We start from the raw sequence: 19,659 nt of genomic DNA, 5'->3' as shown, positions 1-19,659 counted from the left end.
AAATTACTCTTTAATTATATATTAATTTCATGCGTTCTTGATTCAAAATATTTATTATTTTAAAATATAGAGAAAATGCTATTTATTTCTTCAGCTATATTAGGATTTGACTCTCTTTTTTTTATTAAATGTACTTTTATATAAAAATCTTATTTGCGATAGTAATATATCCAATTAATATTTTTTTAAGAGTAATATATTATCGTTAAACATTAATAAACTAAATGAGAAACTAGACATGTATTAAAAAATTGTTTTTGAAATATAGTATTAATTTATTGTAACCATACCAATATATATAAATGCGATTTTCTCCTTTATGTAGACGTCTTATATTTTTATTTTACCTTCAATTATTTTTTGAAATTAAAGAAAAAGATAAAAAACAGAAATTATCAAAATATTAAAGTTAAATGCATGGATATTTACTAACACATAGGGATGGTAAAGCGAGGCGGGCCGTGCGGGCTGGCCCGCGGCCCGCTGGTAAAAAACGCAGGGCGGGATGACCTTTTCAACCCGCTAACCCACATTAGCCCGCCCCGCATTAGCCCGCAATTCGCAACCCGCGCGGGCCAGTAGCGGGGCGGGGCGGGCTGGCCCGCTAACCTGCAAGAAAAAAAATTGGCACTTAGTAGCAGCATGGCCACGTACAAAAAAATCTACCACTAAAAAAACCCGTACAAACCTGTAAAAACTCAAAACAAACCCAATACAAACTCACTGCAACCATAACAAGGGGTAAAAAGAACAACAACTCTTATCCACCAACCCAACATCCCACAAAAACCAACAACCATCGAAATAGAGATACCTATCACCCTAAACTGGGTCATGTTAATTAAATCGATTTCAAACAGGATAAAGGAGCAAGACACCAGTGAGAAAAGGAGAAGCAATTTTAGAAGTTACCCATGACCAAGCCTTCAATTGAGTCAAAAGTTATCTTATTTTTATTGTATTATTTTTATGAAAAATGAATTAATTAATTGTCATTGTTTTAATATATGCAGATGATGGGGAAGATTATAATTATGAAAGAATGGATGAAAGTTATTCTAAGGTGGCATCCAATGTTATTGAAATGGAAGAATGTCAATAATGTTTATGTTTAATGTTTTTGAATTAATGTTTATGTTTAATGTTTTGGAATTAGGTATTTTTAATGTTTTGGAAGTGGAAGAATAGTGATATTTGATATTTATCTTAATGCTTAATGTTTTGATGTTTGACTATATTTGAAAAGGAAGAAAAAAAAATTAGGTTGGATAATAACAAATATATAGGATTAATTTGACAATTTTTTAATAACAAAATGTAAAAAAAATAAATATTTAATTATAAAAAAAAAGAATGCGGGTTGGCCCGCAAATCCGCGGGCCAGCTCTTATGCGGGACGGGTTGGGAATTCTAGCCCGCAATAACTTTGCGGGGCGGGCCAACCCGTCCCGCATCTTTGCGGGCCAAGCGGGGGGCGGGCTAGCCCGCTTTGCCATCCCTACTAACACATCATAACACATTACAAATCGCCTACAATTTTGTGTGTGTAATTATCCATTATTCTTTATATAACCAACACTATTAATGTTTTTTTTTAAAAATATATAGAGTTAAAAAATAACTCTTTTTTACTAACTTTTTATAAAATGAAGGGTTAATTATGTTTTTCCGTCCCAAGATTATAATATATTATAATTGTTTTTCATTTCTGGTCCAAACTTTATACCATGCAAGTGTTTATAGATGAAAATAATTAGAATAAGTTCTTCTACATGTGGAATTGATTTAATTTGAATTTTCACCTCATCAACTTATTGGAAATAATTATAGTGGACATATTCTGCAATAAAAACAACAACAAATATTGAAAAAACTAACAATCATTTCACATACAGAAAGACTTATTCTAATCATTTTCATACTAAATGTATTATCTGGATGGTTTAAAGTTTGAACTAGAGATGAATATCAATTTGGTATTATAATACATGCACAAAAAACATATTTAACCCTAAAATGAAATAATTATAGTGGACATAGTGTGCAATCAAAACAACAACAAATCTTAAAAAAAAACTAACAAGCATTTCACATACAGAATGACTCATTCTAATCATTTTCATCATATAGGTATTACCTGGATGGTCAAAAGTTTGAACTAGAGATGAAAATCAATATCGTATTATAATACATAAAAAAAACATATTTAACCTTAAAATGAGTTAATTTCTTTCATATTATTTATTAGGAATGAATAAATATTTTAAATTATCTTAAAAAAATATTATTTTATTGTGTTCGATATAAAATTATTTTATATTATTCTTTTATTTATTTTCATTACTAAACGAAGATTAGAAAACCATTTTTAATATATATATATACACAAATAAATAAAAGTGCTCTTGACTGTTAGAAAGTGTTTTTTATTTAAATATTCCTTATAAAATACATAAAAATAGTTTCACATTTTGAAAATACTGAGTATGAGGAAAGAAATACAAAAAAACAATGAAATTATTCAATCATCATTTTAAATAAAATAATATTAAGTATTGTCTTGGGCATTATGAAGAAAAAAAATAAAAATATATTTATTTTAATGAAAACATAAAATAACGTTTAACATAAATTATTAAAACAATTAAAAGTATTTAATATATTAAATATTTCTTATTTAGTAATGTGTTTAAAATATTCATTAACAAATAACCTTCAAATAGTTTAAATATTTACTATAATATATTGAATGCGCTTATGACCATGAGAAAATATATTAAATATTCTGTAATTAGTATTTTTCTAAACATTTCTTAATACGTTTGTCACTTTTTAGAATAAGAATAAATAAAATAAAGTGCTGTTATATTAAAAAAAAATAGGGACTGTTTAATTTTATCCTATTAAATAATTCACATATACAATTAATAAAAGAAATAAACAGTCATGAAAAATTCTTAAATTTTTGCTCTAACAATATTTTTTATTGACTTTTTTACTTTTATTAATGACACTCATTACTACTATCCATAAATACTCCTTACTGCACAATTGTCCATTTCCTTTGCTTCTTCCATGAGTTACTATGAAGGCTCTTTGGTGGGTAGTAAAAACCATAAGTGGGACTCACACATTTGAGACAAGAAAGTTATAAAAGACAACAAAGGTATTGTGGTCCTCCCATGATATATATGAAACAAACAACAACCTAAGATGACACTCTCTTCCCAAAGTGGCTCCTAGATAGTTTTAGAGTTCATAATGATTTAGAGAGAAAGAAAAAAAGAAAAATTACTGATACAGGTATATCTATCTGAACCATATGATTGAGTGAGGTGTGAATCTATGATCTTTCTTTCAGTGTAATTTAGACAAACACATTTAATAAAAAGGGTGTGTGATTTTTCTGGTATATGCAAATTATAGTAGAGATCACTGAAATCTTTTGAATCAGATTTTAAACCACTGAGGAGTGTGTTGTTGGCGAATATAATATTTAGTTGCCATACATTTGCTTGGTTTTTGTTTTGAATATGCATTCCATTTTTCTTGTTTAGGCTATTTTGAGTTTCGATTTTTGTATCTATATAAGATATGATGATGATGCATGTCTATGTCAAACAAATCTAGATTTTAGAAAAATCCGAAATCTTTCAGATACTTTATGTCTTTACCACCCTATTGACTCTACTTTTTCTCTCTTTTTCTTCTACATTTGCTCACAGGACCATTCAAGGTTTGCATAAAACCACTGGGGTGGTGGTGACACTGACACCTTGTTTTATTCTGAACTTGGTTTTATTTGCCTTGGAGTTACTTGGACCATTGCTATAGTGCGTGTGTGGTGCTTGAAATATAGCAGCAATGGGTGAAGATGATGAAAGCTCTAAGAGTAAGAACGATGGTGCTGGTGCTGGTGGCAGTAGAAAAGGTGCTGGTAGACCTTGCAAAAAGCCAAAGCCAAAGAAGGTGCCACAGAGGGGACTTGGTGTGGCACAACTTGAAAAAATTAGACTTGAAGAAGAGGAAAAGGAGAAAGCAGCAGCAGCCGCAGCAACAAGTGCAATTGGATCATCAAACAATTCCCCCTGTGATCTGCGTCTTCAATTTGCAAACTTTCCCCACACCAATCATCCATCTTCTCCAAATTCATTGCCTTCAAGCACTGTTTCATTAGCAAACAGTGGTGGCTCTGAGGCTTGTTTGCATGGTGTTCCACCTCAAGGGCGTGTGGGTGGGCCCCACCTGTGGACCCCCCATAATTTTGAAAATGAGAACAAGAACTTAAGGATGGACCCTAAATTGACTCTTGCATCAACTTTGCCTTCTGAGTCCAACCCTATTAGCCCATCATTCAATTGGGTGCAAAGAACCCAACAACAACAACATCATCATCCTTCTTCATCAATGGTAAGATGTTTTAAAGTTTAATCTCTCTCTCTTCAATTTTCATAATGGTTTCCATCTTTTACACCATTCTCTTCCTGTGGAATAACACAGATTTGGTTTTGATTTTTCAGGTGAGTGCCTCCTCAGGGACTTCATCAACAAATGTGCCTAATCCTCTAATAGAGATCCCTTCAAACCAAAACTACAGTGGATGCTATGTTTCTAAGAGGCAGGAGGAGAGGGTATTCACAATTTCAACTCTTCCAACCATTGAATTTTTTCAAGATAGTGTTTCACATGAATTTTGTTCATGTATCTGAACACATCTTTTCATTTAATTGTTCATATATATCCTTTCTTTTAATTTTTATATTGATATTTTTGATGAATTCAATGTTTGTGATCGGATTATTTTCCTTGGATTTTGTTTATAAAATTTGGAATAGATGACATTGTAGAATCTTAATACAGTGATGTTGGTGCAGATGACAGGGATTAAAAGACCAAGCTCCTTCTCTCTTGAAAACCCACCTTTATCGTCTTCCAATTTTAAATCTTTATCTTTTCCTTCTCCTATGAAAGTAAGTGAAACAATTTCATGTCGTCGTGGAAGAGAATTCAATTTGGATTTTAGCAATTCAACTATAAGGTTGGTTCAACTTTTGATCTTTTGAGTTAATAATTTCTTTGTAGTTACAAATTGTGCTTAATCAATTTTCATTTGCAGGGAAATTCCTTCCCTTGAACCATCCAACTCAGACCTGAACTCAAAGAAAAAGAAGAAAGAGAATAATAATTTTGGTGGAGATTTTCTGAGACTAGCTCCTCCTATTCCATGCTCAAATTTCAAGTCTACTTCAGCTTTCCAACCATTTCACAACCTGGTATATATATGTTTGTCAGATTTGGTAAAACTCAGTAACCATTTTCTAATTTTATTGTTCGTTCTTAACTTCCATTGTTTTTAATCAAAGGGAATCATAAAGAATCAAGTTCCTCCCCCATCAGGGTACAAACAATTTAATCAACAACAACAACATTGGTATAATTTCATCCCTCCATCATCAAATGCAGCACTAATTGGACATCAGCAATCAGATAGGTTTCAAAATTGTAATATGGTGGGAAGAAGTGCTAATCTGGATCTCAGTTTGAAGCTTTGAACATCTTCTGCACATTTCTTGTGGCGTCACTCTTAGAGCCGTGGGACTTGTTTGGTCATCTTGAATTTAGTTTTGAGTTGGTATGTAGTGCTTCAAAGGGACTAGAAATCACTAGCCTTGAGAAGCAAGAGTGGAAAACAAAACATAGGTGCTGATTAATTTCTTTCTTTAATGACTATGTTGTTATTAGGCTTAATCTTGGTGGCAGTGCTGCCTTTGGAGATTTTTGTTAACATTTGTTATGTTTGTTATTTTTTTCCTTTGTTAACATTTGTTGTGTTTGGATTTATGTATGAGCCAGTTTAGACCATAAACTTTTCATAGTGTGTTTAATTACTCTTAAAAATATGTTGGTACATTTATATTTTCTTTAAAATCAAGTTTTCATGAAAGTAAGACTTGAATTTCTTTTGCAAAGACAATTTTTAAAATGAAAACTACTCCAAAATTACTCTACCAAACATGTTGCTGATTCAACTAACATGTATGCTTCCTTTTACATTAGAAGAAGGTGAATTTTGGACATTGAATAAAATAAAATCGCATGCTTAGTTGTTTTATGTTATTCATACTTTTGCACAAATTGTGCTTAGTCTTCTCACTTCTCACTGCAGTAAAAAAACAATTACTTTACAACTTTTTTTTTTTAATAAAATATTATATTATAATAAAATAATAATTTTTTAGGTATCAAGTGGAACTTATGTCAAGTATCATTACTTAACTTGGTTCTAAACTGTGAATCCTTCTTAACTTGGTTTTTATTTATCCACAATAACACCAATATACTTATGTTTTCTATTATTGTAATGGTTTAATTTTTTATTTTTTTTTAAACATTGAAATTCAAAACTTTTTTCAAAAAAGCCAAATTATTTTTTTAATAGAAGACTATGTTATAAGCATCACTGAACAAATCCAATATAGAAAAAAACAAGATAGAAGATCATGAGGAGGGGGCAAAACAAAACCTATATAGAAAAAAACACTAACACCTTAACTACAAAATCCTATACATAAGAATTGAAACCATAACAAAATGAAATTAAAATCACTCAAACTAATAATGAATTGTTAGTAAAATTGTCAATATTTTATTCATACATTTATAAAATTTAAAAGGAAATTATTTTGTAGTGGCAAATAATTATGCTAAATTTATTAATTATATTAATTTTAAATTAATAGAAAATGTTCTTTAACTTATTTAAAACAAAATGACTTGAATAAATAAATAAAACTAAAAATAAGATAAATTACTGAATTTAATTTTGTTGTTTTAAATTAAAATAAAATCATAAAATAAATAATTATTTACCCAAAAGAAACAGTCCTTAAGGTTGAAGAAATATTTATTAGAATTCAAAATGTTAACAACTACGAATTTCTTTTCTGGATACAACCAATAGATTACATTCCGTTAATACACCAAATAATATATCTTATTAAGTAGTTAATTGAAAGCAAATAAGTTGACATATAATGTAAAATATTAAATATACTTTCAGGGTTTTTTTCTATAATTAATAAAGGAAATTACCTTAAAATAATATTTTTTTACTAACTTAGTTTATTAAAATATTATTAGTCTCTGTGCTAATTTCTACAAATAATTATTAGTTATTCTTAAAAAATAGTATTTTACTAATATCTAGAATAATCAATCAATATATATAAATTATTTTAATACTAAAATTATTAAATTTTGGATGAAGGAATTTTTTTTATGAATTTTTAATCATGGATTTATACACAAGAAACAGTAGTTTATACCTTGAGAAACTTTGACTATATGTACAAGTATTCATATTCTTTATTTCAGGAATTACTAAAAATTGAAACCCATTTAGCCGTTTAAGGAACATAAGTTGTTTACAATTCTTTCAAAAATGTTGGTGAAATATTTTTTAATAATGTAAGTAATGCAATTTTAGATTTATTTACTGTGTGTCATACACACACTTTACATTACTTTTAAAACAAACATTAATTTTTTTTACAATATTTATTTCGTATTCAATATAATAAGAAAATAAATTCAATTAACAAAGGTCAAATTAAAAGAAGGTTGCATAGCACATTCTAGAAGTAACACAATTTATTAAATACTTGTTATTAGTACACAAAAATAAATTCAGCTCATTATTAAATGGATAATTTAGTGATAAATAATTTTAAATATTCCTTCTAATTCTTCTATACTTATTAAATGAAGAAAATATTCAATATTTTTTTAATATTCAAACAATTAAATATTTTCAAAAAATTAAATGTATTTATCTTTTCATTTAATACTTTTGCTATTAGTAATTAAAGTATTAAATAAATTATAAAGTAATTAAAAATACTTAATGTTACTATTTAATAGTTTTATAGTTTCTTGCATTAATTGAATTTATCTTTTCATTTAATATTTTATTTATAATGTATTAAAAATATTTTGAGAAAAAACAACATTACTCTTTAATTATATATTAATTTCATGCGTTCTTGATTCAAAATATTTATTATTTTAAAATATAGAGAAAATGCTATTTATTTCTTCAGCTATATTAGGATTTGACTCTTTTTTTTATTAAATGTACTTTTATATAAAAATCTTATTTGTGATGGTAATATATCCAATTAATATTTTTTAAGAGTAATATATTATCGTTAAACATTAATAAACTAAATGAGAAACTAGACATGTATTAAAAACTTGAAATTTTTTTTGAAATATAGTATTAATTTATTGTATCTATAAAATATATATATATATAAATGGGATTTTCTCCTTTATGTAGACATCTTATATTTTTATTTTACCTTCAATTATTTTTTGAAATTATCAAAAAGATAAAAAACAGAAATTATCAAAATATTAAAGTTAAATGCATGGATATTTACTAACATCATAACACATTACAAATCACCTACATTTTTTTGTGTGTAATTATCCATTATTCTTTATATAATCAACACTATTAATGTTATTTTTTTAAAAAATATATAGAGTTAAAAAATAACTTTTTTTTACTAACTTTTTATAAAATGATAGATTAATTATGTTTTTCCGTATCTGGACTATAATATGAAATTGTTTTTCATTTCTGGTCCAAACTTTATACCTTTCAGGTGTTTATAAATAAAAATAATTAATTAGAATAAGTTCTTCTACATCCTAAAATGAAATAGTTATAGTGAACATAGTGTGCAATCAAAACAACAACAAATCTTAAAAAAAATTAACAATCATTTCACATACAGAATGACTCATTCTAATCATTTTCATCCTATAGGTATTACTCGGATGGTCTAAAGTTTAAACTAGAGATGAAAATCAATATCATATTATAATACATAAAAAAAACATACTTAACCTTAAAATGTGTTAATGTCTTTCATATTATTTATTAGGAATGAATAAATATTTTAAATTATCTTAAAAAAATATTATTTTATTGTGTTCAATATAAAATTATTTGACATTTTTTTTTATTATTTTCATTACTAAGAAAACATTTTTAATATATATATATGTATATATATATATATATGTGCTCTTGACTGTTACAAAAAACTGCTAAAGAGGAGTTCAAAGTGTTTTTTTTTAAATATTCGTTATAAAATACATAAAAATAGTTTCACATTTTGAAAATACTTAGTATGATTAGTATGAGTAAAGAAATACAAAAAAAAAAGAAATTATTCAATCATCATTTTAAATAAAATAATATTAGGTATATTGTCTTGTATTATGAAGAAACAAAATAAAAAATATATTTATTTTAATGGAAACATAAAATAACGTTTAACTCAAATTATTAAAACAATTAAAAGTATTTAATATATTAAATATTTTTTATTTAATAATGTGTTTAAAATATTCATTAACAAATAACCTTCAAATAATTAAAACATTTACTAAAATATATTGAATGCGCTTATGACCATGAGAAAATATATTAAATATTCTGTAAGTATTTTCCTAGACATTTCTTAATACGTTTGTCACTTTTTAGAATAAGAATAAATAAAATAAAGTGCTGTTATATTAAAAAAAAATCAGGGACTCTTTAATTTATCTTATTAAATATTCAATTAATAAAAGAATTAAACAGTCATGAAAAATTCTTAAATTTTTATTCTAACAATATTTTTTATTGACATTTTTGCTTTTATTAATGACACTCGTTACTACTACTGTAACACCCCATAATTTACATGTAACTATTATAATAAAAGTTCTACCAGTTTTTATACAAACTTGGAGTTTTTAAAAATATTCTTAATACATTATTAGGATTTATAGAAATACAAATATTTACATATTCATAGCTCAAAATAAAACTCTAAAACCTTTAAGACTCTCCTGCACCTGTATGGTCATCTACTCATGTACATCGACAGTCATCGCAGTTCAAACACAACAAGAGAGGGTAAGCTAGTGAAAATAGAATTTTATAATATAGACACTTAAATCAAAAGAGAAAACCAAATTACATGATCAATTTCTCAAATTATTCAATTTTCTTCAAATCTCAACAATAAAACAATCACATAGATCTCACATGGATCTACACATTCAAAATATTCAACAAACAACGTGTTCCGGAAGACCCATATTAAGTAAGTCCTACCAGAGACTAACACCTGATCCAAAGATTACCAGCGAATCCAACAAAAAGGATCAGGGTAAGTTCAATACAACCCAAGTCGTGCATCTCATATGTCACGGTGTGCATGAACTCCCCCGTTAGCTTCTCACCACCTGATGTCTTAGTCTATGTGACTTAGATCATCAGTGAAGCTCGGAGATCTCTGTTACCACATAGGCATCAATACTTAATACACAACAAACAGCAGTCCATACATTATCTCAAATGTATGAATTCAATTCCACACCATTTCATCATCCAGTATCATTCCAAACACGATCCACAACATTCAAAAGTGTAATTAACATAAAAAAACAACACTTAAATATTAAACCATCAAAATCTAATATTTTTACAAATTTAAATAATATATAAACAAACAACACAATATATAAACACACAACATCCCTGCAAGAGAAATTGAATATTGGGACCACGTCCCTTCCGCATTCAGATCTTCTATCCTAGGGTGCTATTAAAAATTAAATTTAGCTTCCCTTACCTTAATTGCTTGCTTTCTTAGAAACTTCTAGAATTTTATTCCCCACAGTCTGGATAAGCTTCAAGATTTACTGGCCTAATGCAAATTATCCAAAGAGAACAAAAATTCAGTATATAATAGAATAAGTTGAGAGGATTAAACTTCTCAACTGACCCCTACCAAGATTGATGACTACATCCTAAGGAAAAACAGAGAACAAGGGATATTTAGAGTAAAAATGAACTTACTTTGTTTGAAAATTTGATCGGGTTGAAATGTTCCTTAACTCCTCAGCTACGTGGTATGATCAAATTCTAAAATAGATGAGGTATGGAGTGAGAAATTAAGAGAGAAGATAGAAGGGAGAGATGGAGGGAGAAAGAAGAAAGAAAAAGAATGGTGCGTGACAGGGGGCAAGGGTTCTGTTGGTATTTTAAAAAAACACGTTGTTACATTATCTCCAACTACAAAAATTTTCGTCCTCGAAAATGAACTTACCAATATAGAGATTAGGGTATGATGCTCATATCTCCTCTTCAATTTCCCAAGTGGAGTCTCTAGATATGAGATCCCACAATACTTTCACCATGGGAATACTTCTTCCACGAAGTTGTTTCACTTGTAAATCTAAAATTCTGATTGACTTCACTTCAAATGACAGATTTTCTTTCACCTGGATGGAATCAGACTCTAGAATGTGGCTAGGATCAAGTACATACTTTCTTAGCTAGGATACATGGAAAATATTGTGAATGTTAGCTAAAGGAAGAGGCAAAGCAATTTCATAAGCCACATGGCCTATTCTCCTGAGAATTTGATAAGGTCCTATGAACTTAGGAGTCAATTTCTTGGATTTGAGTGCTCTTCCTACACCAGTGAACGGTGTAACTCTCAAAAAGACATGCTCACCCGCAGAGAATTCTAAAGGTCTTCTTCTTTGATCTGCATAAGATTTTTGCCTGTTGAGAGATGTTTTCAATCTTTCTTGAATCATTTTGATTTTCTCATTGGTTTCTTGTATTAATTTTGGTCCAATTAACACACTCTCACCATCCTGAAACTAGCACAAAGGTGTCCTGCACTTTCTTTCGTACAATGCCTCGAAAGGAGCCATTCCTATGCTTGCTTGGTAACTGTTATTGTAAGTGAACTCCACCAAAGGTAGAATTTCATCCCAACTGCCCAAATGATCTAACACGCAAGTCATAAGCAAATCCTCTAAGGGCTGGATAGTTCTCTTTGATTGTCCATCAGTCTGAGGATGATATGCTGAACTAAGTTTGAGTTTAGTCCCCAAGGCTTCTTGAAGTGTTTGCCAGAATCTAGAGCTGAATCTGGGATCTCTATTTGAAACTATGCTGGAGGGTACACCATGCAATATGACTATTTCATCGATGTAAACCTGGGCCGACTTCCGCTTAGAGATTCTCAAGTCTATAGGTAGGAAGTGTGTCGTCTTTGTCAACCTGTCCACTATGACCCAAACAGAGTCATGCTTCCTCAAAGTACATGGTAAGTGGGTAACAAAATCCATTAAGATATTGTCCCACTTCCACACTGGAATGTCTAATTGAGTTAACATGCCTCCAGGTCGTTGATGTTCAATTTTTTATTTCTGACAATTCAAGCAAGCAACTACAAACTTAGCTACATCATTCTTCATGCCATGCCACCAATAAGACTTCTTGAGATCTTGATACATTTTGGTCATTCTTGGATGTAAACTAAGTTTGCTTTTATGACCTTCAGATACCACTGTTTGCTTTAGTTTATTATCCTCTGGTATGCATATTCTATTTTTGAATCTCAAAATACCATTCACTCCTAAAGAGAAGTCTTTAGCTTTGTCAGTATTTAATAAACCCATGAAGTTCTTCAATTTTGAATCTTCCAACTGCTTCTCCTTCACATTCTCTAGAAATTCATTAGTTATAACAAGTATATTACAACTAATGCAATTTGAAGACATCGAAACCTCCAAATTCATACTCCTGAAATCTTCAATCAATGCTAGCTCTCTAATCATAAACAACGACATTTGTATTTTTTTACGACTCAACGCATTTACAACAACATTTGCCTTCCCAGGATGGTATATTAGCTGGAAATCATAGTCCTTTAAAATTTCGATTCGCCTCCTTTGCCTCATATTAAGCTCATTCTGATCAAACAAATACCTCAAGCTTTTATGATCACTAAACACATCAAAACTAACTCCATAAAGAAAATGTCTCCATAATTTTAAAGCAAAGACAACTGCTGCCAATTCTAGATCATGAGTTAGATAATTTCTTTCATGCACCTTTAACTGACGAGAAGCGTAGGCAACAACTTTCTTATTCTGCATCAGAACACAACCCAATCCCTGATAGGAAGCATCACAGAAAACTTCAAAAGACTGATTGGTATAAGAGATTTTCAATACAGGAGCATTAGTCAACCTTCTTTTCAACTCTTCAAAGCTTCTCTCACATTGTTCAGTCCATGCAAAAGGATGATCCTTTCTAGTCAATTGGGTCAAAGGAGCCACTATTTTAGAAAAGCCTTCTACTGATATTCCCTGTGCAGAGATGACATGTCCTAAAAATTGTATTTATGAGATCTAGAAGTCACATTTTGAAACTTTAGCATATAACTGTTTTTCTCTCAAAATGTTCAGGACGGTTCTAAGATGTTCTGCATGTTCTTCCCTTGTACGAGAATAGATCAAGATATCATCTATGAACACTACCACAAACTTATCAAGAAAAGGTCTGAATATCCGATTCATATAATCCATGAAGATAGCTGGAGCATTGGTCACACCAAATGGCATAACCAGAAATTCATAGTGACCATACCTTGATCTAAAAGCAGTCTTCTGAACATCTTCCGCTTTCACTAAAATTTGGTGATAATCTGAGCACACATCTATCTTAGAAAAGACAACTGTCCCATGCAACTGATCCATCAGGTCATCAATTCTAGGAAGAGGATATTTATTCTTTATTGTTAACTTGTTTAATTGTCTATAATTTATGCATAGACGTGGCGAACCATCCTTCTTCTTCAATAATAGCACTAGAGCTCCCCATGGAGAAACACTAGGTCGAATGAATTGCTTCTCTAATAAGTCTTCTAGTTGTTTCTTCAATTCAGCTAACTCAGATGGTGCCATTCGGTATGGAGAAATTGACACAGGGCTTGCTCCAGGAATCAAGTCTATTGCAAACTCTATCTCTCTTTTAGGTGGAAGTCCAGGAATCTCATCAGGAAATACATCTATAAACTCCTGAACTACAAACATATCTTTTTGTACTTTTTCAATAACTATAGAACAAGCCAAGAGCATAAAACATTATGCACCTTCTTGTATCTCTCTCTCAAACTGATGAGTTGAGATAACCTGCATTCATTCTAATGTAGGGAAAATTAACTTCTCCCGACCACAATCTATAAGGATATGATTAGTAGACAACCAATCCATTCCCAATATAACCTCCAAATCTTTTAGAGGTATACAAATCATGTTGATCTTGTATCTCTGCCCATCTATAATTACTGGACACTCAGCACACATGGAAGAAGTTACTATAATACCTTTTGTTGGTGTAGATACCACCAACTCAAATTCTAATTCTCGGGCTGGCAACTTAAGTTTCTTAGCAAAATCAAAAGATATAAAAGAATGGGTTTCCCCAGAATCAAACAATACAGATAACTGTGTTGCAAGGATAGAACAAATACCCCTAACAAGGCTATCAGACTATGAAGCTTTAGCTCCACTAATAGCAAAAACTCTGCCATCAGTTTTGGGTTTTTTATTACTATTTTGTTGTATTTGCTGCACTCTACCAGAATTTGGAGCTCCCAATTGGACACGACAGTCTTTTGTTGCATGACCATACTTGTGACATCTATCACATGTCACATTTGACACTGAATGAGGGCAAATCTAACAACATGTGACCCACCGTATCTAAAACATTTGAAACTAGGTGGTGATTGAGAACTGGGTCTTCCACTCCTATAAGATTGAGGTCTGAAATAAGGTTTCTTTTTATCTTCATATTTAAGCATGCTTTTAAAAGGTCCTCCCACTTGAGGCTTAGCAAGTCTGCTACTATTTATCAAACTCTCCACTACTTTTGCTTTCTCCAGTAGAGCAGGGAAATCTCTAATGGACATAGGAATCACCACTTCTTTAAGTTCTTGCTTCAACCCAAACTCAAATTTTCTACATCTCCAAGCCTCAGTCATGGTCTGGGTATAAAATCTAGCTAGGTGTTTGAACCTAGTAGCATATTCAATGACTGAAAGATTTCCTTGTTCCAGCTGCATGAATTCAATATCTTTTGCATACCTGACACTATCAGGAAAATACTCCTCTAGGAATCTTACTTTGAAGTTCTCCCAACTGGCATCTTCTCCTTTGTCTTTCATCATTTGCTTCATGTCTATCCACCAGAATTCAGCTTCTTCGGTTAGTACATAAATGGCATAGGATAACTTTCTCTCTTCAGGGCATTGAGTAGCTTCAAAGATTCTTTCTATGTCTTTCACCCACTGGTCTGCTCCATCTCAATTTACCTTGCCATTAAATCTAGGTGGATTATGTTTTATAAAATCCTCCAAACTAAAGGTATGGGGTTGTTGATGAAGCTGAGATGCTTCTGCTGCTAATCTAGTTGTTTCTAATTGATGAAGGGCGGTCTGATGCTGTTGTGCCATAGTAGCACTTTGTTGTTGCAAGGTTGTTGCCATCATCTCTATTTCCCGAGCTAAGTTGGGCATATCTACTAGTGGAGGTGGAGTAGGTGGTCTACGTGCCATTTTCTAAGCACATAAAGAAATGGATTAGAAATTACTATAAATTTCTAACTACATCTTTATGACAAATTAACTTTAAGGAATTAATCATACAAAACAGGTAAAAACCAATCAAAACTTATCTCTAAAATGTACTCTAGTTACTTAGAATTAAGATAGAAAATAATCTTGGTCTAGTCATGAGTGTGCACCCTCACCACTCTATCAAGATTCTTTTCATTCTTAATACTTTCATCTTTATTCATAACAATTAACTTGACTCGAACACAAACAAGATTTCAAGAAAAACAACTTTGTCAAACATCTTATTAGAAACTTTTAACAAAGTCTTGAGGCTAGACTTAAAAAAAAATCTACACGTAGGAGAAACAAAATAAACCCACTACCCTCAGGTTATCCTAAGGATGAACTGATCTGATACCATTAAATGTAACACCCATAATATACATATAACTATTACAATAAAAGTTCTACCAGTTTCTATACAAACTTGGAGTTTTTCAAAACATTCCTAATACATGATTAGGATTTATAGAAATACAAATATTTACATATCCATAGCTCAAAATAAAACTCTGAAACCTCTAAGGCTCTCCTGCACCTGTATGGTCATTTGCTCGTGTACATAGTACAATCATCGCAGTTCAAACACAACAAGAAAAGCAAGGGTAAGCTAGTGAAAATAGAATTTTATAATATACATACTTAAATCCAAAGAGAAAACCAAATTACATGATCAATTTCTCAAATTATTCAATTTTCTTCGAATCTCAACAATAAAACAATCACATAGATCTCACATGGATCTACACATCCAGAATATTCAAGAAACAACATCTTCCAGAAGACCCGTATTAAGTAAGTCCTACTAGAGACTAACACATGATCCAACGATTACCAGCGAATCCAATAGAAAGGATCAGGGTAAGTTCAATACAACCCAAGCCATGCATCTCATATGTCACGGTGTGCATGAACTCCTCCATCAGCTTCTCACCACCTGATATCTTAGTCTATGTGACTTAGATCATCAGTGAAGCTCAGAGATCTTTGTTACCACATAGACATCAATACTTAATACACAACAAACATCAATCCATACATTATCCCAAATGTATGAATTCAATTCCACACCATTTCACCATCCAATATCATTACAAACATGATCCATAACATTCAAAAGTGCAATTAACATAAAAAAAAACAACACTTAAATATTAAACCATCAAAATCTAATATTTTTACAAATTTAAATAATATATAAACAAACAACACAATATATAAACACACAACATCCCTGCAAGAGAAATTGAATATTGGGACCACGTCCCTTCCGCATTCAAATCTTCTATCCTAGGATGCTATTAAAAATTAAATTTAGCTTCCCTTATCTTAATTGCTTGCTTTCCAAGAAACTTCTAGAATTTTATTCCCCACAGTCTGGATAAGTTTCAAGATTTACTGGCCTAATGCAAATTATCCAAAGAGAACAAAAATTCAGTATATAATAGAATAAGTTGAGAGGATTAAACTTCTCAATTCAACCCACCAAGATTGATGACTAAATCCTAAGAAAAAATAGAGAACAAAGGATATTTAGAGTAAAAATGAACTTACTCTGTTTGAAAATCTGATCGGGTAGAATTGTTCCTTAACTCCTCAGCTACAGCGTGGTATGATCCTATTCTAAAATAGATGAGAAATTAAGAGAAAAATAGAAGGGAGAGATGGAGGGAGAAAGAAGAAAGAAAAAGAATGGTGCGTGATAGGGGGCAAGGGTTCTGTTGGTTTAAAAAAAAACACGTTGTTACAACTACTATCCATAAATACTCCTTACTGCACAATTATCCATTTCCTTCGCTTCTTCCATGAGTTACTATGAAGGCTCTTTGGTGGGTAGTAAAAACCATAAGTGGGACCCACACATTTGAGACCAGAAAGTTATAAAAGACAACAAAGGTATTGTGGTCATCCCATGATATATATGAAACAAACAACAACCTAAGATGACACTGTCTTCCCTAAGTGGCTCCTAGATACTTTTAGAGTTCATGATGATTTAGAGAGAAAGAAAAAAAGAAAAATTATTGATACATGTGTATGTATCTGAACCATCTGATTGCTTTAGGTGTGAAGCTATGATCTTTCTTTCAGTGTAATTTAGATAAACACATTTAATAAACAGGGCGTGTGATTTTTTTGGTAAACGCAAATCATAGTAGAGATCCCTGAAATCTTTTGAATCAGATTTTAAACTACTGAGGAGTGTGTTGTTTGTGAATATAATATTTAGTTGCCACACATTTGCTTGGTTTTTGTTTTGAATATGCATTCCATTTTTCTTGTTTAGGCTATTTTGAGTTTTGATTTTTGTATCCATATAGGATATGATGATGATACATGTTTGTGTCAAACAAATCTAGATTTTAGAAAAATCCGAAATCTTTCAGATACTTTATGTCTTTACACCCTATTGAATCTACTTTCTCTCTCTTTTTCTTCTACATTTACTCACAGGAGCATTCAAGGTTTGCATAAAACCACTGGGGTGCTGGTGACACTCTGACACCTTGTTTTATTCTGAACTTGGTTTTATTTGCCTTGGAGATACTTATAGCATTGCTATAGTGTTTGCGTGGTGCTTGAAATATAACAACAATGAGTGAAGATGATGAAAGCTCTAAGAGTAAGAACGATGGTGGTGGTGCTGGCAGACCTTGCAAAAAGCAAAAGCCAAAAAAGGTGCCACAGAGGGGACTTGGTGTGGCACAACTTGAAAATATTAGACTTGAAGAAGAGGAAAAGGAGAAAGCAGCAGCAGTCGCAGCAGCAGGTGCAATTGGATCATCAAACAATCCCCCCTGTGATCTGCGTCTTCAATTTTGCAAACTTTCCCCATACCAATCATCCATCTTCTCCAAATTCATTGCCTTCAAGCACTGTTTCATTAGCCAACAGTGATGGCTCTGAGGCTTGCTGGCATGGTATTCCACCTCAGGGGTGTGTGGGTGGGCCCCACCTATTGACCCCTGTTAACATTAAACTCAAAGCCTTCAGCCGTCATCAGTTTTATTTTAGCATCTGAATAGCCAATAATTATTATCTTTAATTCTAGTTTTGAATGTCATTTATACTATGATTTAAATGTAAATTATAGTATAGGTTTTATGAGAGAGAAGGTAGAATTTGAGAAGTCTATTGTAAGACTATTTAGAGAGATTGTATTCTTATTTGAAAAATAGCAGTGAAATAAAATATATATTTTCTGTTCACAAATATCTTGCTCTGTTTTATTCCCTCAACACCAACAATTGGTATCAGAACTATTTTCTTGAGGGATCTGTGAGGTTAGTAGAGTGCACCAATGGAAGGAGGATCAAATTTTTCAGCAATGGCACCACCTGTCTTTGATGGAGACAATTATCAAATGTGGGTTGTTCGTATGGAGACCTACCTAGAAGCATTGGATTTATGGGAAGCTGTAGAAGAGGACTATGAAATTCAGTCCCTTCCAGAAAACCCTACGGTGGCACAAATAAAATCACAGAAGGAAAAAAAGATAAAGAAATCAAAGGCAAAAGCATGTTTATTTGCATCTGTATCTCCTATGGTATTCACAAGGATAATGTCCTTGAAGTTAGCAAAAGAAATCTGGGATTACCTCAAGGCAGAATATGAAGGTGATTAGAGGATTCGTGGAATGCAAACTCTGAATCTAATTGAGAGTTTGAATTGCAGAGAATGAAGGAGTCGAAATCCGTAAAAGAGTACTCGGACAGACTTCTAAGCATTGCCAACAAAGTGAGGTTGCTTGGATCTGTGTTCAAAGATTCAAGAATTGTGGAAAAACTGCTTGTAACAGTTCCAGAGAGGTTTGAAGCCACCATAACAACCCTGGAGAACACAAAGAACCTATCAAAGATTTCTCTTGCAGAGCTCTTAAATGATTTACAAGCACAAGAACAAAGGAGAGCCATGAGACAAGATGGAGCAATAGAAGGAGCCTTACTAGTCAAACATGAAGGTGGTTGGAGAAACAAAGGTAGAAATTATCCTCCTTGTAAGCATTGCAACAAGTTAGGTCATCCACCGTTTAAGTGTTGGAGAAGACCTGATGCTAAGTGCAACAAGTGCAATCAACTTGGGCATGAAGCAATCATTTGTAGAAACCAAAGTG

General features: G+C 31.3%; 1 protein-coding gene and 1 pseudogene across 1 annotated transcript; both read left to right on the top strand.

Annotated features, from left to right (window-relative positions):
- The window catches only part of LOC150023279 (uncharacterized), a 59,093-nt pseudogene that overhangs the window by 30,413 nt on the left and 9,021 nt on the right, over positions 1 to 19,659 (top strand).
- LOC137824634 (uncharacterized) lies at positions 3,721 to 5,854 on the top strand. Its single transcript, XM_068630303.2, has 5 exons — positions 3,721 to 4,410; positions 4,521 to 4,631; positions 4,875 to 5,038; positions 5,117 to 5,273; positions 5,364 to 5,854. The coding sequence occupies exons 1-5, from the start codon at positions 3,865 to 3,867 to the stop codon at positions 5,550 to 5,552; spliced, it is 1,167 nt and encodes a 388-aa protein (XP_068486404.1). The 5' UTR covers positions 3,721 to 3,864; the 3' UTR covers positions 5,553 to 5,854.

Source organism: Phaseolus vulgaris, chromosome 11 (assembly GCF_051622355.1).
Source record: "Phaseolus vulgaris cultivar YP4 chromosome 11, ASM5162235v1, whole genome shotgun sequence".
Classification (NCBI taxonomy): Eukaryota; Viridiplantae; Streptophyta; class Magnoliopsida; order Fabales; family Fabaceae; genus Phaseolus; species Phaseolus vulgaris.
The sequence above is the reverse complement of the archived record's forward strand: the minus strand, read 5'-3'. Positions and strand labels throughout refer to the sequence as shown.

What these genes read in the sequence shown, in the direction of transcription:
- LOC137824634 (XM_068630303.2), top strand. Translation starts at nt 3,865, where the DNA reads ATGGGTGAAGATGATGAAAGCTCTAAGAGTAAGAACGATGGTGCTGGT. An exon ending in TTTAGCAATTCAACTATAAG is followed by an intron (nt 5,039 to 5,116) that starts GTTGGTTCAACT and finishes TTTCATTTGCAG; the next exon opens with GGAAATTCCTTCCCTTGAAC. An exon ending in TCCAACCATTTCACAACCTG is followed by an intron (nt 5,274 to 5,363) that starts GTATATATATGT and finishes TTTTAATCAAAG; the next exon opens with GGAATCATAAAGAATCAAGT.